Source organism: Ictalurus furcatus, chromosome 4 (assembly GCF_023375685.1).
Source record: "Ictalurus furcatus strain D&B chromosome 4, Billie_1.0, whole genome shotgun sequence".
NCBI lineage: Eukaryota > Metazoa > Chordata > Actinopteri > Siluriformes > Ictaluridae > Ictalurus > Ictalurus furcatus.
The window spans coordinates 33,779,907-33,799,906 of record NC_071258.1 but is presented as its reverse complement, the minus strand read 5'-3'; the positions used below and the strand labels follow the sequence as shown (position 1 = coordinate 33,799,906).

General features: G+C 43.7%; 1 protein-coding gene across 1 annotated transcript in view; it reads left to right on the top strand.

Annotated features, from left to right (window-relative positions):
• Positions 1-20,000, top strand: part of pepd (peptidase D) — a 58,465-nt gene that overhangs the window by 29,427 nt on the left and 9,038 nt on the right. The window contains exon 9 of the mRNA XM_053623709.1: positions 3,569-3,615. Coding sequence (XP_053479684.1) covers positions 3,569-3,615 — 47 coding nt within the window. The remainder of the gene's footprint in view (positions 1-3,568; positions 3,616-20,000) is intronic.

Below are 20,000 nucleotides of genomic sequence, written 5' to 3'. Positions count from 1 at the left end.
CTCTCCTAGAGGTGCGGCGATCGGGGACACATACCATTCTCAAAGACGTCGCCGTGATCCGTGAGACGTCTTTGTAATGTTTATCACAGACAGGTGTCATCAGGTCCAGAACTTTTTCATCTAGAAAAAAAAAAAACTAGATACAATTCGCTTCTGATTCTTGCCGTCCTTTTCAGGCTTTCATATCACCCTTTTTAAAAAGATTAAACACTTATGAAAATTAAGTGAAGAAATATATATTCAACGCTGAAAAGTAGGAACAGTTTTTAAAAATACAAAGAATAATTTAAAAAAAAAAAAAAAAAAAAACCCTCTTTGTCTAATTTTAGAACTAATTTTCTAAAGGGTTCACAAACTTTCAAGCACCACTGAATATATGGGTAAAAACATGCGTGTACCATTTTTATTTATTTATTTATTTATTTATTTATTTTTGTAATAAGAATTTTAGCATCAAATCAGCTGCTTCCTGTCAGTATGTTATTATTATTATTATTATTATTATTATTATTATTATTATTATTTTTATTATTATTATTCATTTTAAAGGTATGTTTAATAATGATATCACAATATCCGTGATCTCTGAGAAAAGCTCTACCCTACCTGATCAGGTGTGTGTGTGTGTGTGTGTGTGTGTGTGTGTGGGAATAGAGGTCGGTGAAAGGAGGACACTTGGTGTTTGATATATTACGTGGCAGTGCATATGGGGCAGAAATGAGGTTACAGCCCTACACACCCCACCGTGTGTCTCCTGAACGCTGTATTTATGTCCTCATATCAAGTCAAATCGCAAATTCATATCCATTCTGCTTAATAGACATTTCGATATATATTTATGTACATCGTATAAAACCCGGACGTGCGAAATGAGATTTCCGTCTGTATATTTGACCCATAATTCACTCTCCATATCGTTTCTCTTCTCTAATAGAGTCCTGTCCTGAGGATGACTCCGGCTCAGACGCCGCTTTAGTTTTATGTGTGATGTGAATATTGGATTTCCTCATCTCTCTCTCTCTCTCTCTCTCTCTCTCTCTCTCTCTCTCTCTCTCTCTCTCTCTCTCTCGCTCTCTCTCTCTCTCGCTCTCTCTCTCTCTCTCTCTCTCTCTCTCTCGCTCTCTCTCTCTCTCTCTCTCTCTCTCTCGCTCTCTCTCTCTCCCTCTTTTCTCATGTAAATCAAATCCTTAACACACGTGACCATGATTATTTATTTATCTATGAAATCCTGTCCTGTAAACTGTGCATCACGTCGATATGTCGCGACATGGTAATAAAAAGTTGGAGTTAATACTGTGCTATGGATCAGGAATCATGAAATGATATAATTATTAGAATAGTAATGTTATGTTAGCTTGTACAGTTTGAACTACATTGTTTCTGTTTTTTTTATAACTCTTTTTTGTTGCCCTCACAATTAACACACACACACACACACACACACACACACACACACACGCACGCACACACGCACACACACATACATATATCCGGAAGTGTTAGCTGAAGGTAGGGTTTGATATTAAAAGCAGTGAAAGGAGGAATGGTGTTGGTGAGAGACGCCCGGTGGATAATACACACTTTTACACGAGTTAATGAGACACACACAAACACCAGGAGCTGGAGAGAGAGAGAGAGAGAGAGAGAGAGAGAGATATCGAGAAGCCGAGAGGCATTTCTGTTTACAGACACACACATACACACACACACTCACACACACCGAGGTTGTTTGAGGTTGGCTCTTTCTTTGGCTTTTGTCTCGCAGGGCATAATTAAATTCTTCACCTGATTCACCTGCGCTCTCTCTCTCTCGTGCCCTCTCTCTCTCTCTCTCTCTCACTCTCTCACTTGCCCCCCCCCTCTCTCTCTCTCTCTCTCACTTGCCCTCTCTCTCTCTCACTCTCTCTCTCACTCTCTCTCTCTCACTTGCCCTCTCTCTCTCTCACACTCTCACTTACCCTCTCGCTCTCTCTCTCTCTCTCTCTCACTTGCCCTCTACCTTGCCATCTCTCTCTCTATCACCTGCCCCTCTCTCTCACTTGCCTTCTCTATCTCTCTCTCACATACTTGCCCCCCTTCTCTCTCTCTCTCTCGCCCTCTCTTGTCCTCTTTCTCTCTCCCTCTCACTTGCCTTCTCTCTCTCTCGCCCTCTCCTGTCCTCTTTCTCTCTCTCTCTCGCCCTCTCCTGTCCTCTTTCTCTCTCTCTGTCACTCACTCTCTCTCTCTCTCTCTCTCTCTCTCTCTCTCTCTCTCTCACTTGCCCTCTACCTTGCCATCTCTCTCTCACTTGCCCCTCTCTCTCACTTGCCTTCTCGATCTCTCTTTCACACACTTGCCCCCTCTCTCTCTCTCTCTCTCTCTCTCTCTCTCTCTCTCCCTCTCACTTGCCTTCTCTCTCTTGCCCTCTCTTGTCCTCTTTCTCTCTCTCGGTCACTCGCTTTCTCTCTCTCTCTCTCTCTCTCTCTCGCCCTCTTTTCCTGATGCTATATTTGGCCGTATTCTCACTGTATTCTCTCCTCACTTTGCTGATTCTTCATATCCTGTGCGAGCTGAAGGACAGCAGTGTTTGGAAAATTACTCACGACTGTAACATCGGACCGGCCCTGCTTGTGGCGCGCCACTTTTTTTTACTTCTTACCTCCAGTTACTTCCCATTTCCTGTCTAGATGCTCAAAAATAGAAGGAAAACTTAGAACCATAGTTTTATCTTATCCTGTCTTACACAACCTCTCGCTAAATGTGTATAGAGACAGTGCGAAAAAAATGAAAGCTTGGAAGGAAGTAGCGGAGCTCGCCGGTGCCTCTAGTGGGCGTACGTAGCTAATACGGTCAGGTTGTGCTAGTAATCTAGGAACTAGCTACTACTGTATCTCGTCTGAAATTTAAAAAATAAATAAAACACTGGTCAGGCCACGCCCACAAGTGACAAACTACAATTGACTTCGACACGGCGCTGCCATTTTAGCGATAAGCGCCAACAGATCTGTGATTTTCTCACTTGTATGCAAATTAGATATGACTTGCTTATGCGACAAATCCAGATGATTGGCTTAAATGATTACCTCACGTTGAATTGACACGGTTTACTCGAACATTAACATGGAACACACACACACACACACACACACACACATACAAATCTGCTGTAATGCTACAGTAACCACCAGATTCCCCTATGAGCCGGAGCTGTTTATTGCTAGTTGTCCCGACACTCTCCGTGATGGAATTGAGAATAACCCACAATCTTCCCCCCCTCCCCCCACGCCCCCTTTTTCTCCTCAAAGCACACGGCTGCACTTATCTCATCAGCCGGGTGTGTGATTTGAAAAATAGAGTGCAATCTGAGAGCCGGTTGTGTGTCATTTAGAAACCGATTCTGCGCCTGTTGTCGGAAATTGAGACGGTGTTTATTAGCCTTTGGCCAGAAGCCGAGTCACACTGCGCTCTTGGAGAAGAGAGAGAGCGGTTATCACGGCCGAGAGCTCCTGAGCCTCTGTCACGTGTTTCATCACGCACACTCAGATTATCGGTTTCTATACGTATTTATTTATCTCTTTCTCTTCCACAGATAATGAAGCACATCAAGCCTGGCCACAAAGAATATGAAATGGAAAGGTAAGAGTGTGTGACGTGGTTACGCTGCTGATTAGGCGAACTTGACCACACAACAACAACAACAACAAAGAAACCACGTTAACCCCAAACTCACCTTCATAGTGCAGCTGATCGTTTCCTTCATGTAAGAGGAATAAACTCTCGGTGTCATGCGGTTATAGAGAAATGATCAGCTGTGGGTTTCTCAAAAGCGCATCACGAGTTGTTTTATTCCTGTAATACCACAGCACTTTCCAAACAATAGCCGCAATAAACAAAAAAACAAACCAGTTATATAGTTTGTCCTGTTACCAAGGAAACCGCAACGCGTACACAGCTCTGAACACGTCCCCATGGCGTGAATGCTGTTACGAAGCGCTGACACTGGAGACTCCTTCCATAAACGTTACATGAACATGTCCTTACAGAAAACTTCACCATATCATCAGTGATGTTTATTTGCTCGACGTATATATACGACAAGAACCTGTGATCGCACCTAATCTGTCATTATGGAGTTTCGTACGTTTTCATGACGGTATCATGGGGTCTGTGCGGCATCAGAGCTTCAGACCACAAATTCCTCCCATTTTCAGACACCGTTCCATCTCAGAAAGGATGAACTGCAGAGCTTTCATTTAAAAATACCTAATGTACTAAATCATTCGGAAATGTATCCCGTACTGAAGTTTCGAGTCGACAGTTTTCCCAAGAACCCATGTACGTCTGCTTTCGTCTCCGTCTACGTCTTTTGCTTGTCGGAATAACTCTACTGAACGTTCTAATGGGAACGCTATTTCCTTGATTGAGCCATAACGAAATTAGCGTCTGATCCTCTTCACCTCCAGTCTGAGTTCTTCAGAAGGTCCGCTCTCTAATTCCACACTCATCCTTTCGTTTCCTCGGCGCGCGACTCCGTTCTTGAAGGGTTTCCGAGGAATATTAATACGAGATAATGGTTTGCGCTTCCTGAATGTAAGGAAGCTGTTAGAGTTTGTGGCTTGGCTAATGGCTAGGCAGTGATAAGTGTTATGGAGAGTGTATAGACCCATCTTCCTCATGCTCTGGGGTTTTATGTGACTCAGTAGGGCAGATGGCAAGGCCAGTGTAGCCGTGAAGAATAGCTGCACCGGATGGACCACTCGGCTGGCTCGGATTGCCACTGTGGCATTCGATCCTTCTCGCGATATTCTGTGAAAATACTGAGCAAAATGAAATGCGTCTTTTCAAGAATCTATCGAGTGGAGCTCCTTCACTGCTCCTCTTTTCTCCGTGCCTTACCAAAGCTCTTCACCGAAGCTCTCCGAGTCTGTAGAGGCTTGACCTCATCCTGCTTCAAGCTACAGAGCAACGCTGCGATCGATAATGATATAATAATATAAATGTACCAGACAACCAGGTATAGAAGAGGCGGTGCTGATGATAACAGCAGCAACAACAATATGTGCTACAGTAAGACAATATAATAAGGTAGTGAATCATCTCACTGGTGCAATTTGGCCTTCATGATGGGAAAAGAAATTCTTCACATCTTATTTCATTAGATAAAATCCTTTGTTAGACGTGGTATCTCTGTTTTTGACGCCATGTTGTATCTCTGTCTGACTCCACCCCCTCCCCTCACCTTATTTCTTACCATTCTCATTCCCATTGTGACTTGAGCTGAAGATATGAATGCTAATGATGTAATGATGCAGCTAAATGATTTGCTTTACTACTCCAACATCACACAAAGCACAACGTAAGCAATAGTTGCCGTGACTGGCCATACCAAGCTCCAGAAACATGTTCTAATTGCTTCATATTCCCCACTGATGCTGGCCTGTTCACCCTAAGCGAAAGGAAACTTGGTATTGTATTATAATACAGGTTACATGATGCATCTTCGGGATGACTAGAAGATAGCGTATTGGTTAGCCTCTTTCTGGGATTGGGTAAGATGTGGGGTAAGGGTAGGGTAAATTTACACAAATACTCCACTTACCTCAGAAGATGTACTTGATCAAACTTTTCCTCTGTCTTACCTCCTTAGAGGTAAACTTCCCTCGATGGTCAGCTGCGTTATCCGCACTAATGTTTTTTCCGAGGAAACAAAATGTCGACGTGGAAAAACGTCTTGACTGATTGACCTCATTTGGGTTAAGTGGGTAGTCGGTGTAAATTGGACTTCCTCAAATAATTAGTTTAACACTGAAATCCAGACGTAGGCGAGACCGTATCGGTAACGCAGTACATTTAGAACCAGTGCAAACGAGCATGATGTTGAAACCTCGTTTAGAATCGATGACGCTGATTGCATCGATCGATCGCAGGAGTCGTCATTGATTACGCATTAACGGCCACGGTTTCACCGGAGTCTCGTCTTGCAGCTTTGGAAACTTTGGACGGCTGCTAATTGAATTTGGTCGCGGTGAGTGAACACTGAGGAAGAGACTCAGCAGTAATGCTGGAAATGTAATTATTTTATTGTAATGGGATTCATGGCGGAGAGCAAATCCGCTTCTGGCTCCTCGTTTCCTCTTATCGATGTCCTCGGCTCTGATTTCATGCCGCGCTTTGTTTTGCGTACGAGTGTGCATCAGACGGATGGTCCTAGGGATAAAGTGCAGTAGGGTTTTAATGTCAGGGTTAAGGACACCGTGTGCAAGGGATATTCAGATCTTCAGTGGTGTATGTCATTGAATGGATCAGAGAACAAATGACAAGTAATCTGTCATAAAAAAATGAAAAGGCCAGCGACTAGGAGAAAGAGCAAGAAAGGGACATGGACACTGTTGAACGATCAGACATAAAGGGTAAACTATGCAGGCCAGGATTTGGGAAAGCGTAGCTGATAAATTACCGTCGAAAGAACGTCGGTGCCATCAGAACTTGCATGTGTACCAGGACATTCTGACCACTTTTCACTCGCTATAATAATAATCCATTGATAATTTGATTGTTCAATCAGTGCGATGGATCGGCACCCATCCATGGTGTCCCCAACCTTCCCTAGGGTGCCCAAAGTTCCCTGGGATAGGCTCCAGGCTCCCCGTGTAGAATAAGTGGTATGTTAAATGGATGGATTTGAATGGTGTATTGCAACTTTGCTTTACAGTGTATATAAAGAACAAAATTCATGATTGCTCAACTCCTTTCAGAGATGGCGTTTTTTTCCCCTCATCTAAGGGCTTTGAAGTTTCGTCACTTACAGTCACCATGAGTCACCCTGGATCCGAGTCTGCCTTATCTCCCGTGAGATGTCCGCCGCAGCGTGGAGGGTGTAAGTGTGTGCGTTTGGCGTCGAGTCAAATACGGATAACAATCTGTCACCGCGAAAGCCTCGGCGGCGAGACGACGATGCCAAATGATGCACGCTCCCTGGTGGAGTCCCCGTGACTTTCAGCGTCACATACGGTGGAATAAGGTCTTAAACGGATATCTCACAGCCCGGAGTATTTCCCTGTAGGTGTAAAAAAAAAACTTGTAAGAATGCCTTCGTGCTGAAATCTCGGAGAACTTCTTGAAAGATTCTTCTGTATTCGAGACCGAGTCGTTTCCATGCATTATAGATGGTTGGAATCGAGAATAGTGGCGTCTGCCGAGCTTCACAGTACCGTATATCTACAGAGATTCACAATGCCCTTTAGTTGTGAAAAATCTCATTCAACTGCGACTTATAACAAACCTCTTACAAGCTCTATATAAACTATACATCATCTGCATAGAGTATATGCCATAAATGGTGGCGCTTTTAAAAAGACTCTAACCACAGAAGTGCTGAATTCTCTATTCTGATTGGTCAGAAGGTGTTGATTATTTATTTTATTTAAATAATTATTTAATTATTTATTTTCCCCAGATGCCATACTTGCTAAGATTCGTCTCTGTTTTCTTGTCGCTCTGAACAGAAGGCTTTTGAGTAACAATTCAAACCTCAGACGTCAAACCAGAACCTGACGATCGTTCGTATTCTTCTCACTACGCCCTGTAAAGCAAATAAATAAATAAATAAATACCCCACGAACCGACGGGCAATCTCTTAGATTAGTAAAGAAACACAGCTGTTGTTATGGTTACAAGTTATAAATAGAGCACGGGGTGACGGAGGAGCCAGGAATAAAGGATGCAGTATGAAAGTGGAATATATCCGTGGAGTTTAGCGCGAAATCAACGCGCCGTGCTTTTCCCGTACGGTTTCTCGCAGATCTTCTCTTATTCGTGTTTAATCACACGCTTGTGGTCCTGAATTGTTCAACGTCTCCATCATTTGCATGTGTGTGTGAAGTACGGTGATGTTTTTAGAAACTGCTCGATCTCCTTACGAGCAAGTTCATTTGAGATATTGTAGTTTTGTATGTAAGAAGTGAAACGGTGTGTAGTGATGGAGTAGAGAAACCATCAGCGGCGGAGCGGCGTGATGAAGCGTAGTTACTGTTCCCTTCCCCAAGCGGATTATTCTCCTGTAACACAGCACAGTCTCTTATTCCTCTCGCGCCACAGGGATTCGCCAGCCGTTACCACTACCACTCCCATTACCACTACCATTACCACTATCATTACCACTACCACTACCACTACCATTACCACTACCACTACCACTCCCATTACCACTACCATTACCACTACCACTCCCATTACCGCTACCAAAACCATTACCACTACCATTACCACTACCACTACAACTACCATTACCACTACCACTACCACTTCCATTACCACTACCACTACCAATACCACTACCACTCCCATTACCATTACCACTACCATTACCAATACCACTATCAATACCATTACCATTACCACTACCACTCCCATTACCAATACCATTACCACTACCACTACAACTACCATTACCACTACCACTACCACTTCCATTACCACTACCATTACCACTACCACTCCCATTACCACTACCATTACCATTACCACTACCATTACCATTACCAATACCACTCCCATTACCAATACCACTCCCATTACCATTACCACTACCATTACCAATACCATTACCATTACCAAAACCAATACCACTACCACTCCCATTACCAATACCATTACCACTACCACTACCATTACCCAAACCATTACCACTCCCATTACCATTACCAATACCACTACCACTCCCATTACCATTACCACTACCATTACCATTACCAGTACCACTCCCATTACCATTACCAACACCACTACCATTCCCATTACCATTACCACTCCCATTACCACTACCACTCCCATTACCACTACCACTCCCATTACCACTACCATTACCAATACCACTCCCATTACCATTACCATTACCACTACCATTACCACTACCACTACCAATACCACTACCACTCCCATTACCACTACCATTACTATTACCACTACCATTACCAATACCATTACCATTACCACTCCCATTACCATTACCAATACCACTACCACTCCCATTACCATTACCACTACCATTACCATTACCAGTACCACTCCCATTACCATTACCAACACCACTACCATTCCCATTACCATTACCACTCCCATTACCACTACCACTCCCATTACCACTACCATTACTATTACCACTACCATTACCAATACCACTCCCATTACCATTACCATTACCACTACCATTACCACTACCACTACCAATACCACTACCACTCCCATTACCACTACCATTACTATTACCACTACCATTACCACTACCATTACTATTACCACTACCATTACCATTACCAATTGCTTCTCTCTTTTTCCATATTTTCTCTCACCTTAGTCCATCCCTCCATCCATTTATTTTCTTTCTTTCTTTCTTTCTTTTGGCTTCTCTCTTTTTCATATTTTCTCTCAGCTTAGTCCATCCATCCATTTATTTTCTTTCTTTCTTTCTTTCTTTCTTTCTTTTTGCTTTTCTGTTTTTCCATCTTTTTTCTCACCTTTCCCAGTCCCCCATCCATTTCTTTTCTTTTTTCTATCTATTTCTTTGCTTCTTTCACTTTGCTTCTCTCTTATCCCGTATTTCTTTTTCCCAACTTTGCCCATCCCTCCATCCATTTACTCTTTCTTTCTTTTTTCTTTTCTAAATCCCTGTTGTCTTTGTTTCTTTAATGCTTCTGTTTCTCTTCCTTTCGCGTCCTCCTGTTTTTCTTTCTGCCCTTCCTTTCCTCGTTTCCTCTTTTCCTTTTCCTTCAGCATTTATCCTTTAACATCCGCTTTAATGAATAAAACATTAACGAAGGCGGTGTGAGCGGAGTCACTCCGAGGGACTTCGGAACCCCGATTATAAGCGTCACACGGCACCTGGTGGAGTTTAGCGCTGTGACATGAATGTATATTAGCTCTATGGAGCAGGATGAAGTTGGGCATCATGTTCTGCTCACGGGTTTATTTTTTCTTGTGATATGTCGCGAGGACCGAGTCTCCCGGTCAGAGCCTGGCGTCCGTGTCACGCACGTACGACGGGAATTAAAAGCAGCTGGAGGTTTTAATGAAGAGACATCGCCCGTGGTTTCAACTTTAAAGCTACTGATAAGGCTGCACAGCGCGGAGAAGATAACGGCCATGCCTTGTTTACTTTTTCAGTGGACAGAGTGGAGGAGGAGGTTGAGAACGCCACGCCTGGGGAACACTGACACTACAGGGGTTAGTTTTGTCTCATCGTGTCATTAGGTGATGTGAAAAATGAGCCCATATGAGAATTGTCTCCTCCTCCCCCTCCTCCTCCTCCTCCTCCTCCTCCTTTTGAGTTTTTCCTTCATCTCTCAGCGGACGTTCAGTCAAAATCTATAACGCGGGTGTGTATCTCAGCATGCGGCCTGGCAGAGGAGACCGTGTTCCGGTAGCATCCCGCCGCAAGCTCCCAGGACAGAATCAAGTTTCAATTCCGCTCTCAGCCTCCATGCAGCTCGGGCCCTGAGAAAGGCCCGTCATTTACAAAGACACTTTTTCCCCTTCGCAGCTTGAACGTTCTCGTACGCGTTACATCGCACGTCCCTGCTGAGACCTGCGGCGGAACGAGCCGTCCTCTGTTCTCCTGTCTTCTCCTGTCTTCTGTCATCCTGTCTTCTCCTCTCCCGTGAAGAACCTCATGTTACTGTTACGATCAGTTTTTATTTGCTGTTTCTCTCTCTTTCTTTTATTCTTTCTTTCTCATTTTTCTCTTTGCGTCTCTCTTTTTCCATATTTCTGTCCACTTTATTTTTTCTTCATTCTTTTTTCATTTGCTCTTTTTCTTTCTTTCTTTTTGCTTCTCTCTTTTCCATATTTCTTTTTCTTACCTTTGCCCATCCCTCCATCCATTTATTTGCTTTTTCTTCCTTCCTTTCTTTCTTTCTTTCTTTCTTTCTCACTTTTCTCTTTGCTTCTCTCTTTTCCATATTTCTTTTTCTTACCTTTGCCCATCCCTCCATCCATTTATTTGCTTTTTCTTTCTTTCTTTCTTTCTTTCTCACTTTTCTCTTTGCTTCTCTCTTTTCCATATTTCTTTTTCTCACCTTTTCCAGTCCCCCATCCATTTATTTTCTTTTTTATATCTATTTCTTTCTTTCCTTCCTTCTTTCTATTTCTTTCTTTCTTTCTTTTTGCTTCTCTCTTTTCCGTATTTCTTTTTTCTCACCTTCGCCCATCCCTCCATCCATTTGTTTGCTTTTTCTTTCTTTTTTCTTTCTTTCTTTCTCCCTTTCTTTCTCACTTTTCTCTTTGCTTCTCTCTTTCCATATTTCTAATTTACATTGTCCATCCCTCCAGTGATTTATTCTTTCTTTCTTTCTTTCTTTCTTTCTTTCTCATTTTTCTCTTTACTTCTCTCTTTTTCCATATTTCTACCCATTTTCTTCTCTCTTCATTCTTTGTATTTGCTATTCTTCTTTCTTTCTTCCACTTTACTATTTTCCTCTCTCTTTTTCCTATCCTGGTTTTCTTTGTTTCTTTAATGCCTCTCAAACTTCTCTTCCTCCCCCCCGTTTTCCCGTCTGTCCTTCGTTCTTTCATCACTTTTCATTTCGTCGACTCCTCGTCTCCTTCTCCTTTAACGAGCGGCTACGTTCCTTCGGTGTTTCCAGTACGTCTCGATCGCCGTCCTTTCATATATACTGTACATTTTGTTTCAATAACAGTATCGGTATCGGACTTTTGGCTATAAAGGCTTCTTATCGCTTTTACATAATAGAAAGCTCTTGCCCTGAAACACATGCCTTTCCCTTTGAAGAAAAAGGAAAAACCTCGCTTCTTTTCACTCCACCTTGAAATGCTCTCGAATCGTCTCCTGTCGCTTAATAATTACTTTGTTATCTAAAAAATAATGAGATCCCCAGCGCTACGTTTAATGGTCCGGGCACACACACACACACACACACACACACACACACAGAGACACAGAACTAGAGGCTAGAACAACTTCTAAGAACATTATCCCCTGTCTGATAAGTGCTAACTAGAAAATGTGATAATCTATGCATAGCAGTTTTCCCCTTGTTGTGTTGGGAGAAAGAAAAAAATAATAATTATAGGCTCAATGCTGGCACGAAACTTCTTCTACAAAGCGTTCTACAGTGCAGGCCAAGGTCCCTGTGATCAGAAATAGAAACGCGGTGTTCTGTTCGAGATCGCCGCCGCTTTCTTCCCTGTCATTCATTTACTACAGCGCGCTATCACGCCGAAAACACGCAAGAACCAAAACGATACGTCGCAGCGTTGCGGTTTGAGCTTTTGAGGTTTTCGAAACCATCTCCACGGCTCCTGATCTTCCGAGCCTGTGATTAGACTCTGATCCTGGATCTAATCTGCTAGATCTTTTCCACGTTTCTGATCGGATGATAAGTCTCGATTAGAGAATTTGGACACTAATGATGACTTTTTTTTTTTTTTTTTTTTTTTCCTTTGCCAGAGCTTTGCATAAGTATTCGCCCCCTTGAACTACCTAGACCGTAAACAGAATTACCTGGGGTTATATGTCACGACCCTTCGACGCACTGCTTTTCGCCCGCTCTATAGTGGGGTAGTAGGGATATCCGGACGCAGCCCTTGCGTTCGCCAGCCACCTTCTGCTCCTACTGAACTATATTTCTACACCCAGTTCCACATCCACACGTGAAGATTTCTAAAATGAATCTCTTACATGTATCGCTATCATTGCTTTTCCGCCCTCTTCAGCAATACGGCAGGATGCCTGCCGACTCGTGTCTGACCCTGACTTTCATAATTCAATAACACGTCCGTTTTTTTTCCCCCCTCCGCGGTGGACGGAGCTACGGCTAAAATGAGCTCTCTGAGGCTTTCTTCTGTAACACGAACCACCGAATCTCCGAGGCAGTGCTCTCCTGTAGAGTCACACGTCTCACCACGGTGTTATGAACCACTTGCGTAACACACGAGTGCGTGTTATATTTTCAAGGACGATAGGGCTAGCAAAAAAGCATCCTTTATCGTTTCTCTAACTTCTCTTATAAAGCGATGAACTGAAAAGAAAAAAAACGTGAGCTTTAGATGCATTTCAGAATCCTACACGTGGTTGGCCGTTCGATCGTCGGTGCTTTCCGGTACTACAGCTCCGGATTCAGCGTATGATGTTATCCAGCTTGAAATTTTCTCCATGTTGTATTCGTTGCTCTGTCGGGTCGACCCGATCCTCTCGTTAAAGCTTACGTGGACGCTGAGCTGTCTCGTAAACGTGCCCTTTCCGATTCACGTTTGCGGCTGATTAAAATAAGGACCGGGTCCCAGAAAATGTTGATGAGAGCCTGGGATCCCTCAGAGCCATTCATTAAGATGGTCGCCCGGTCTGTTTATTTTTCTCGGAGGACACGAAGGAGAGAAATACTGGAAGGTTTATACTGCCGTACTGCCAAATGTAGTGCGTTTAATGTCGTGGAACAACCGATATTTATTCTCGACGAGTTTTACTTTACAGTCATTCCAACACGTTCTCGTGGAAGTCATAGAAGTGTTCAGAATGATCTAGGACAAACTCCGGAAGATATGGAGACGTTTTCTGGAATGCCGTAATCACCGGATCATTCGGATCTGTGCACGTGGTTGAAAACCGAAATCCTAGTTTCCAGTTCATTATAAAGCACTCCAGTCTTCTGGGAAGGCTTCCTACTAGATTTTGGGGCGTGGCTGTGGGGATGTGTGTTCATTCGGCTACAAGAGCGTTAGTGAGGTTGAGGTCAGGTACTGATGTCGGGACGTCGAAGAGGCTCCGGTTCCAGTTCATCCTAAAGGTGTTTCTCGAAGGGTCGAGCTCGGGGATCTATGCAGGACACTCGAGTTCTTCCAACCTTCACACACCATGTCTTCATGGAGCTCGCTTTGTGCTGGAACAGCGTTTGGGTCTCTCACTTCCACTGAAGGGAAAATTGTAATTCTGCAGCATTTTATACAGTCGTGTGCTTCTGACTTTGTGGGAACAGTTTGGGGAAGAAGCACACATGGGCGTGATGGTCAGGGGTGCACATACTTTTAGCCATGTCGTGTATCTGGTATGGCTGGTATATTGTTCATGGTGCTGTTGAGCAAGCGTCTTGAGAGTGGCTCAGGGAAGAGTGAAAAAGCAGTTCTGATTAAACAAAACGTCCTTGCGTATATACACACGTATAATAAAACCCCGAAAGGAAACAAAAGAACAAATCCCGTAATCGTTCGTCTTTCTCAGAACGATATTTTGGAGAGCAGCCTTTTGAGAAAATCTCCTGCGCTGTCCGTGTGCATCACGTCGTCGTTAAAAGCCGAAAGAGAGAGTGGCCGAGAGCTATGACCAAAAAAAAAACCCCACCAACACTGTGACTAACCACCAACCATGACACATCATCAATCCCACCACCGAGTGCTAGAACATTAGAATCATCCACCAACACAGTTTGATTTTTGTCCTGTAATTTAAACATTTTTATATATATATATATATTACAAATATTACACATTAAATGCAATATAAATCTTTTAACCAATCGCCCAGTGAAGTCTGGATTGTTCGCCCTTGGGTATTTATTCATGGCAGATCCTCAGGAGCCTCGGTGATGGGATTCAGTGGACAGATGAGCATTTCGCAGAGCCGCCTGTCAAGATTGCGTTGCGTAATAAGCGAGAGGATGTATGTGTGGGAAGACTTGTGGGTTTAGCATCATATGTATTTTCAATAAAATAAGACTGACAGTGGATAAAAGCAGATGAAATATGAAAGCCGGTTCGCAAACTAATCGACGTTTGGCCCAGGAAGGAAAATCTCGGCGCTAATGAACAGCTGCCTCGTGTTACGGGGAGAGGAAATGTGGATTTAACCTTCTGAAAGGTTAGAATTTGATTGGATCTGTGCGTTTCCAGATTCGAGGCTCTGTCCTGATCTTCCTCCACACCATCTGCCAGAATTATTTAGTTCTGATATTAAGCACATGTCAGTCACGGAGGGGTATTAAGCAAACAAACATTTGGCCTTGAAGAGGGACAGACAGTTAAAGAGGCTTTGTTTCTCTGTGAGAGAGAAAGACGGAGATGTGTTCTGATGAAGGTCAGAGTCTCTCAATGGTTAAGGCACTTAGTGCTAAATTGATGAGTATAAAGTGGTAGTATACAGCAATGACAGGACGTGTGTGTGTGTGTGTGTGTGTGTGTGTGTGTGTGTGTGTGTGTGGGACAAAATTTGGACACCTTGCTAAGTAGTGTGACCTGGAAATACCCAATAACAGTTCTTGACCCGCTTAACCAGCGCGTGCATGAGTCAGTTAAGAACCTAACGAGTTATTTAAGTTCTAAAACATAACGATTGGAAGGGTGCTCAAACTTTTGCACATGGCACAATTACTGATATTTTATACTAAGCATAAAGTAGCATTGATATTTGCAGAAAAATCTTAATTTTTGCGGTTTCCTGCAGATGTTGTGTTTTACTTGTTTTCCTGTAAAAAATAAATAAATAAATAAATAAATAAATAAAATTTACATGAACTAAATATGCAAGTTGGCCAAGGGTGCCAAAACTTGTGCATACAAAGATATAGTTTTATATAGTCATAGTCACCTAAGTGTACTTAAAAAAAAAAAAAATGTAGAATATCAATGGGGATATATTTCAAATGTATTTTTTAATATATATTTATAGGGGTGCCAATATTTTCGCACCTATATTTAACAAAGATATATGATATACTCCGTGCCCCCATGCCTGCTCTGGTGGGACATTAATCAGGACGGAAAAACAAGATGATGGCGTGGCAGGGCAAGTGTTCAACTGTGTGTGTGTGTGTGTGTGTGTGTGTGTGTGTGTGTGTGTGTGTGTGTGACAGATTGCAGGTTATTTCCATCGTAATCCTACTGTAGACATCTTCATCTTGTCTTCTGGCCCTGCTGCTCCTGTTATTTTAGCATGACATTAACAGAGATCAGTGTTCGTATTGGCAGTGGATCGGCGCTGATCGGCGTTGTTACACTGATGCGCTCTACCGCCGATGCCGAGCCGCATCCGAGCGCTACCGCGTGGGCGGATGAAAGACTTTTCAAGGAGAAACCTTGTTGCAGTGCGGTTAGCACCAGCCTACGTGAAATAGCTCGGCTCTGCCTTGGGGAGTTTGTTTCCTTTTCGCTGTCTTTTTTTTCCCTTTCTTTCCCATTCATTAGTATTTACGTGTATGGTTATTATAAATAGCGTGGCCCTGCGTGTTTCGGTGGTTTACGGTCACTGTATTCGACCTCTGGTATTTAGAGAGTCCAGCATGGGGATGTTAATTTGTGTCCTGAGGTAGTTTGGGAAATAAAGTCTAGACTCGTAAGCCTTTGTTCCAGCTCTGAGGACCAGGTTCCCTCAATGCCAAGTCCTAATCAGCCCTCAGATATTCCCAGGTATTATACTGAAGCGGTGTAATCTGATCTCAGACGCACAGAGCGTCTCACGCTTATTGGACAACATTTCTGGTCAGTTATTCGCTAATAAATATGGCTTGTTTGGGGGAAAAAATACATTAGTATACGTACATAACGAGCCTCGCTAACGTGAAACCTCGATTGACCGACTTCAAATCTCTGAGGTACTGCGATTTATATATATATATATATATATATATATATATATATATATATATATATATATATATATATATGAGGATTACGCTGTCAAGAAAGAAAGCCAAAACGAATCCGTAAATGATAGCCGCAGTGGCCGAGCTGCATTACCGGAAGTTACCCGAGGGCGCGCTTTCACCATTTAGTCCTCATTTTGTTATTTTCTCAGCTCTCTGTGAGCTTTCGCCTTTTATGGAGTGTTGTGGGCGTGGCTAAACGTAAATGTTTCCCTGAACAGGCACGGTGTTTTATTTCCGTACGTCATCGAACGGTGTTTATCATCGTCGGCGTACGTACATGCTAAAGCGGACATCGTTTTCGTTCTGTCCAGGGGATGCAAACATTCGCACACAGAGTCATTGAGTGATGAATGAGGCCTGGTGTTTGGAAATAATGGATGTCGATAACGTAATCGAATTGACTTGCGTTTTTTTTGTTGTTTTTTTTTTTTGTCTTTAGCGTTTGATCTGTCTGTCTTTCTCTCGGTTCGTGTCGTACGATAATATTGAACTTCCCGTCATCCTGAAAAGAATTTCTGCTGTGAACGGCATCCGTTAAGGGTGAGGCTTTGCTTAGTTAAAAATACGCAGGTCTTCAATTGGAAAGCGATTTAATTAACTGGGCTTGAAGTCTTGCTGATTACATGTTTAAACCGAGTTAATTTCCATGCATTGTGCAGAACCCAGGCCTCAGAGCGCAGCGATAATTGCTGTGCGCTTGTCGTTTATTACTGCTGACACGGCAGCGGATTGATGTTGTAATTATCCTTTGCTTTTCAAAGCATTTAAGCCTCCTACCGTAATTTTATTATTGAAAGGCTTAGCTTACAGAACCGAACAGAGTGTTTTGGCTTCTTGGTCTCCGCCATCCCCCGTCCCCCCTACCTCCGCCTTTTCTCACCTTTGGAAATTGATTGTAGGTTGTGCGTTCATTTGATCGTGTTAAAACATTACAGGAATTTTCCGGAACCTCCATCTTTATATGTCCGCTGTTATCACGACCACTTAAATTCCGTTACCCGGAGCGTTCCAGGTTCTCCATGGCCGGACATATAATGAGGCAGACTCTCCCGATCGGTCACGTATGAGACCTCTTCGTCGGCGTGGCGATCAGCGTGTGAGGGTCTGCCAGTTAGGATGCGTCTGACCTTTTCAGGGCTGCCACCTCTCGCTCTGAACTTTTCACTCCGAGTTTGAGCGAGCTCTCTTTTGGGATAGGCGAAAGGTCTCCGGAAAATTAATTAGAACTCGATCGATAATCGCTTTGTTCCGTGCGCTCCCGATTCCGCCTGAGAGCAGCGCGTGATATTCGTGGCGAACAAAAACACCTGATCGATGCGAAATAGCACGTCCTCGGGGAAAAGGTCGTGAGTACATGAACGGACGGTTCTTTTAAAAAAACTTTCAGGACGCAGCGTTTATCGCGTTTGGGGAAATCCTCGGTGTTCTCCAGCTCGCGTTCGGGTCGGTTCTTTACGCGGGCGAGAGCGCGGCGTGAGCGTGAGCGTCTGATCGAGGTGACCTCTCTCCGCTCTAGCGCGAAAGAGATTCGGCTCGGAATCGACTCGACTGCTGGACGTGAATCGGACGCGTCGTGTGTTTTGGGTTGCGGCGTGCGAGATGCTAAACTGAGATAAAGGACAGAGCTGTAGCGCTGCAGGAACGACGTGTGTTCCGGAGATTTGGACCAAACGAAAAGAGAAAAGAGAGGCATTGCTGCCTCACAGCTCCAGGGTCCCGGGTTCGATCCTGATCTCGGGTTCAGGATCAGATTTCATTCCCTGATGTCAAGGCTCCGCGTTTTTCTCCAATAAATACGACATTCCCAGGAATATTTTCAGCTCTACATGCCCTTCAGCCAAAAACAAATCTATATCGAGTCCTGCGAACATGTTCATTCCATTTCCATTCCATCACATTTCCTGATGCTTTTACCCAAAGCCACTTTGTTTCAGCTGAGCTGAGCAGATAGAGATTAAGGGCTCTTGCTCAAGTGCCCTAAAGCCTGATTATACTTAACACGTGACTTTACCTGCGCATGCAGGAGCGGCAAAAACACCTGAGGCGCACACTCCGAGCTACACCGCCCCTGACCGTCTCGATCCCGAGTCGAAATCTTTATGGATTTCCTGCACAGCGACGTTAAACACGCCCACAAGCTCTGTTTCACTTTTAAACCTTCCCACCGTCATCGTGATCGCCGTCATGGGCTGTGTTTCAAATCCAAATCCCAGACTTTCCCTTCAGGAGCATTCACTAATCTGGAAAACCCATAAGACTGGTGCGTAAAACTGAGCTTATTCAGAATGTTGAATTCTGGATTCTGATTGGTCAGAAAGTGTCGATTAGTTTCCTATAACAGCAGCTCTGACAGTCGAGACTCGTTATCGTTTCTATAGTAACAGCTCAATCGCAGGGACGTGTGTACGGCGGATGTTCCGCGTAAACGGATTAAAAACGTGTAAATCGTTGACGTGGTGACGTAAGGAGAGGTGTAATTATCGGACACGTATGGAAGGAGTCTCCAGTGTCAGCGCGTTATATCTTTAACTGTCGCGACGTCTTCTCTGCGGTTTCTCGGGAACACGACACGCTGCGATTTTCGATGAAGTGTGCGTTCTTCTTGAATAAACACAGATGCTATACCACGTTGTTGTGGTATAAGGAGAATGAAAACGCTTTGGAGCGTTTTATTCCTTCATCCTGTATTCACACGCTGTCGCGAGAACTCTCCGGAACTTTCCGCAGCCTAATCGAGCGCGTTTCTCACACGAGACGTCGCGGTCTCTCTCCCTCGCTCTGTATCCGTCTCTTTAACTCTCTCTGTGTCGCTCTCTCGCTGCTCGTAGCTCTGTGCCGTGTATCTCTGGATGATTCCCCTTATCCTTGCTCGTGCCCGACAGCCGAGCCTTTCTGCCTTTTGTAGTTATTTATATTCAGCCGTGGAGTCGGGAGAGTCATCAGACACGTTGGGAAAGCTCGACCGACTCGTGTTTTATATACGGCTCGGCTTTTCTTCACCCTCCGTCTTCATGTTTTTGAGCATCTGCTGCATAAACATGAAGTTTCAGTCTCGAATCCTTTTCTACTGCTCTCTTCAAACTGTGAAAGAGATCTGTTTGTCATGTTCTTTTACATTAAATCCATTTCCAGCGGTTTGCTCTTAACCTGTGGAAGAGGGAGTGCTGACCTCATCAGGATAAACTTCATCACCGATCCGGCGTTATTTAATCGCTACCTCAAACTGGCGTCTCGCTTCTGGAGAAATGTTTCCCGGATGTTTCTCATAAAATGGAGGTGTAGAAGAAAAGTTTCCGGAAAATATTATATAAAAAAAATTAAACGGCGAGTGAATGTTACAGCTGAGACGATCCAAACACTTCTGGAGAAAGC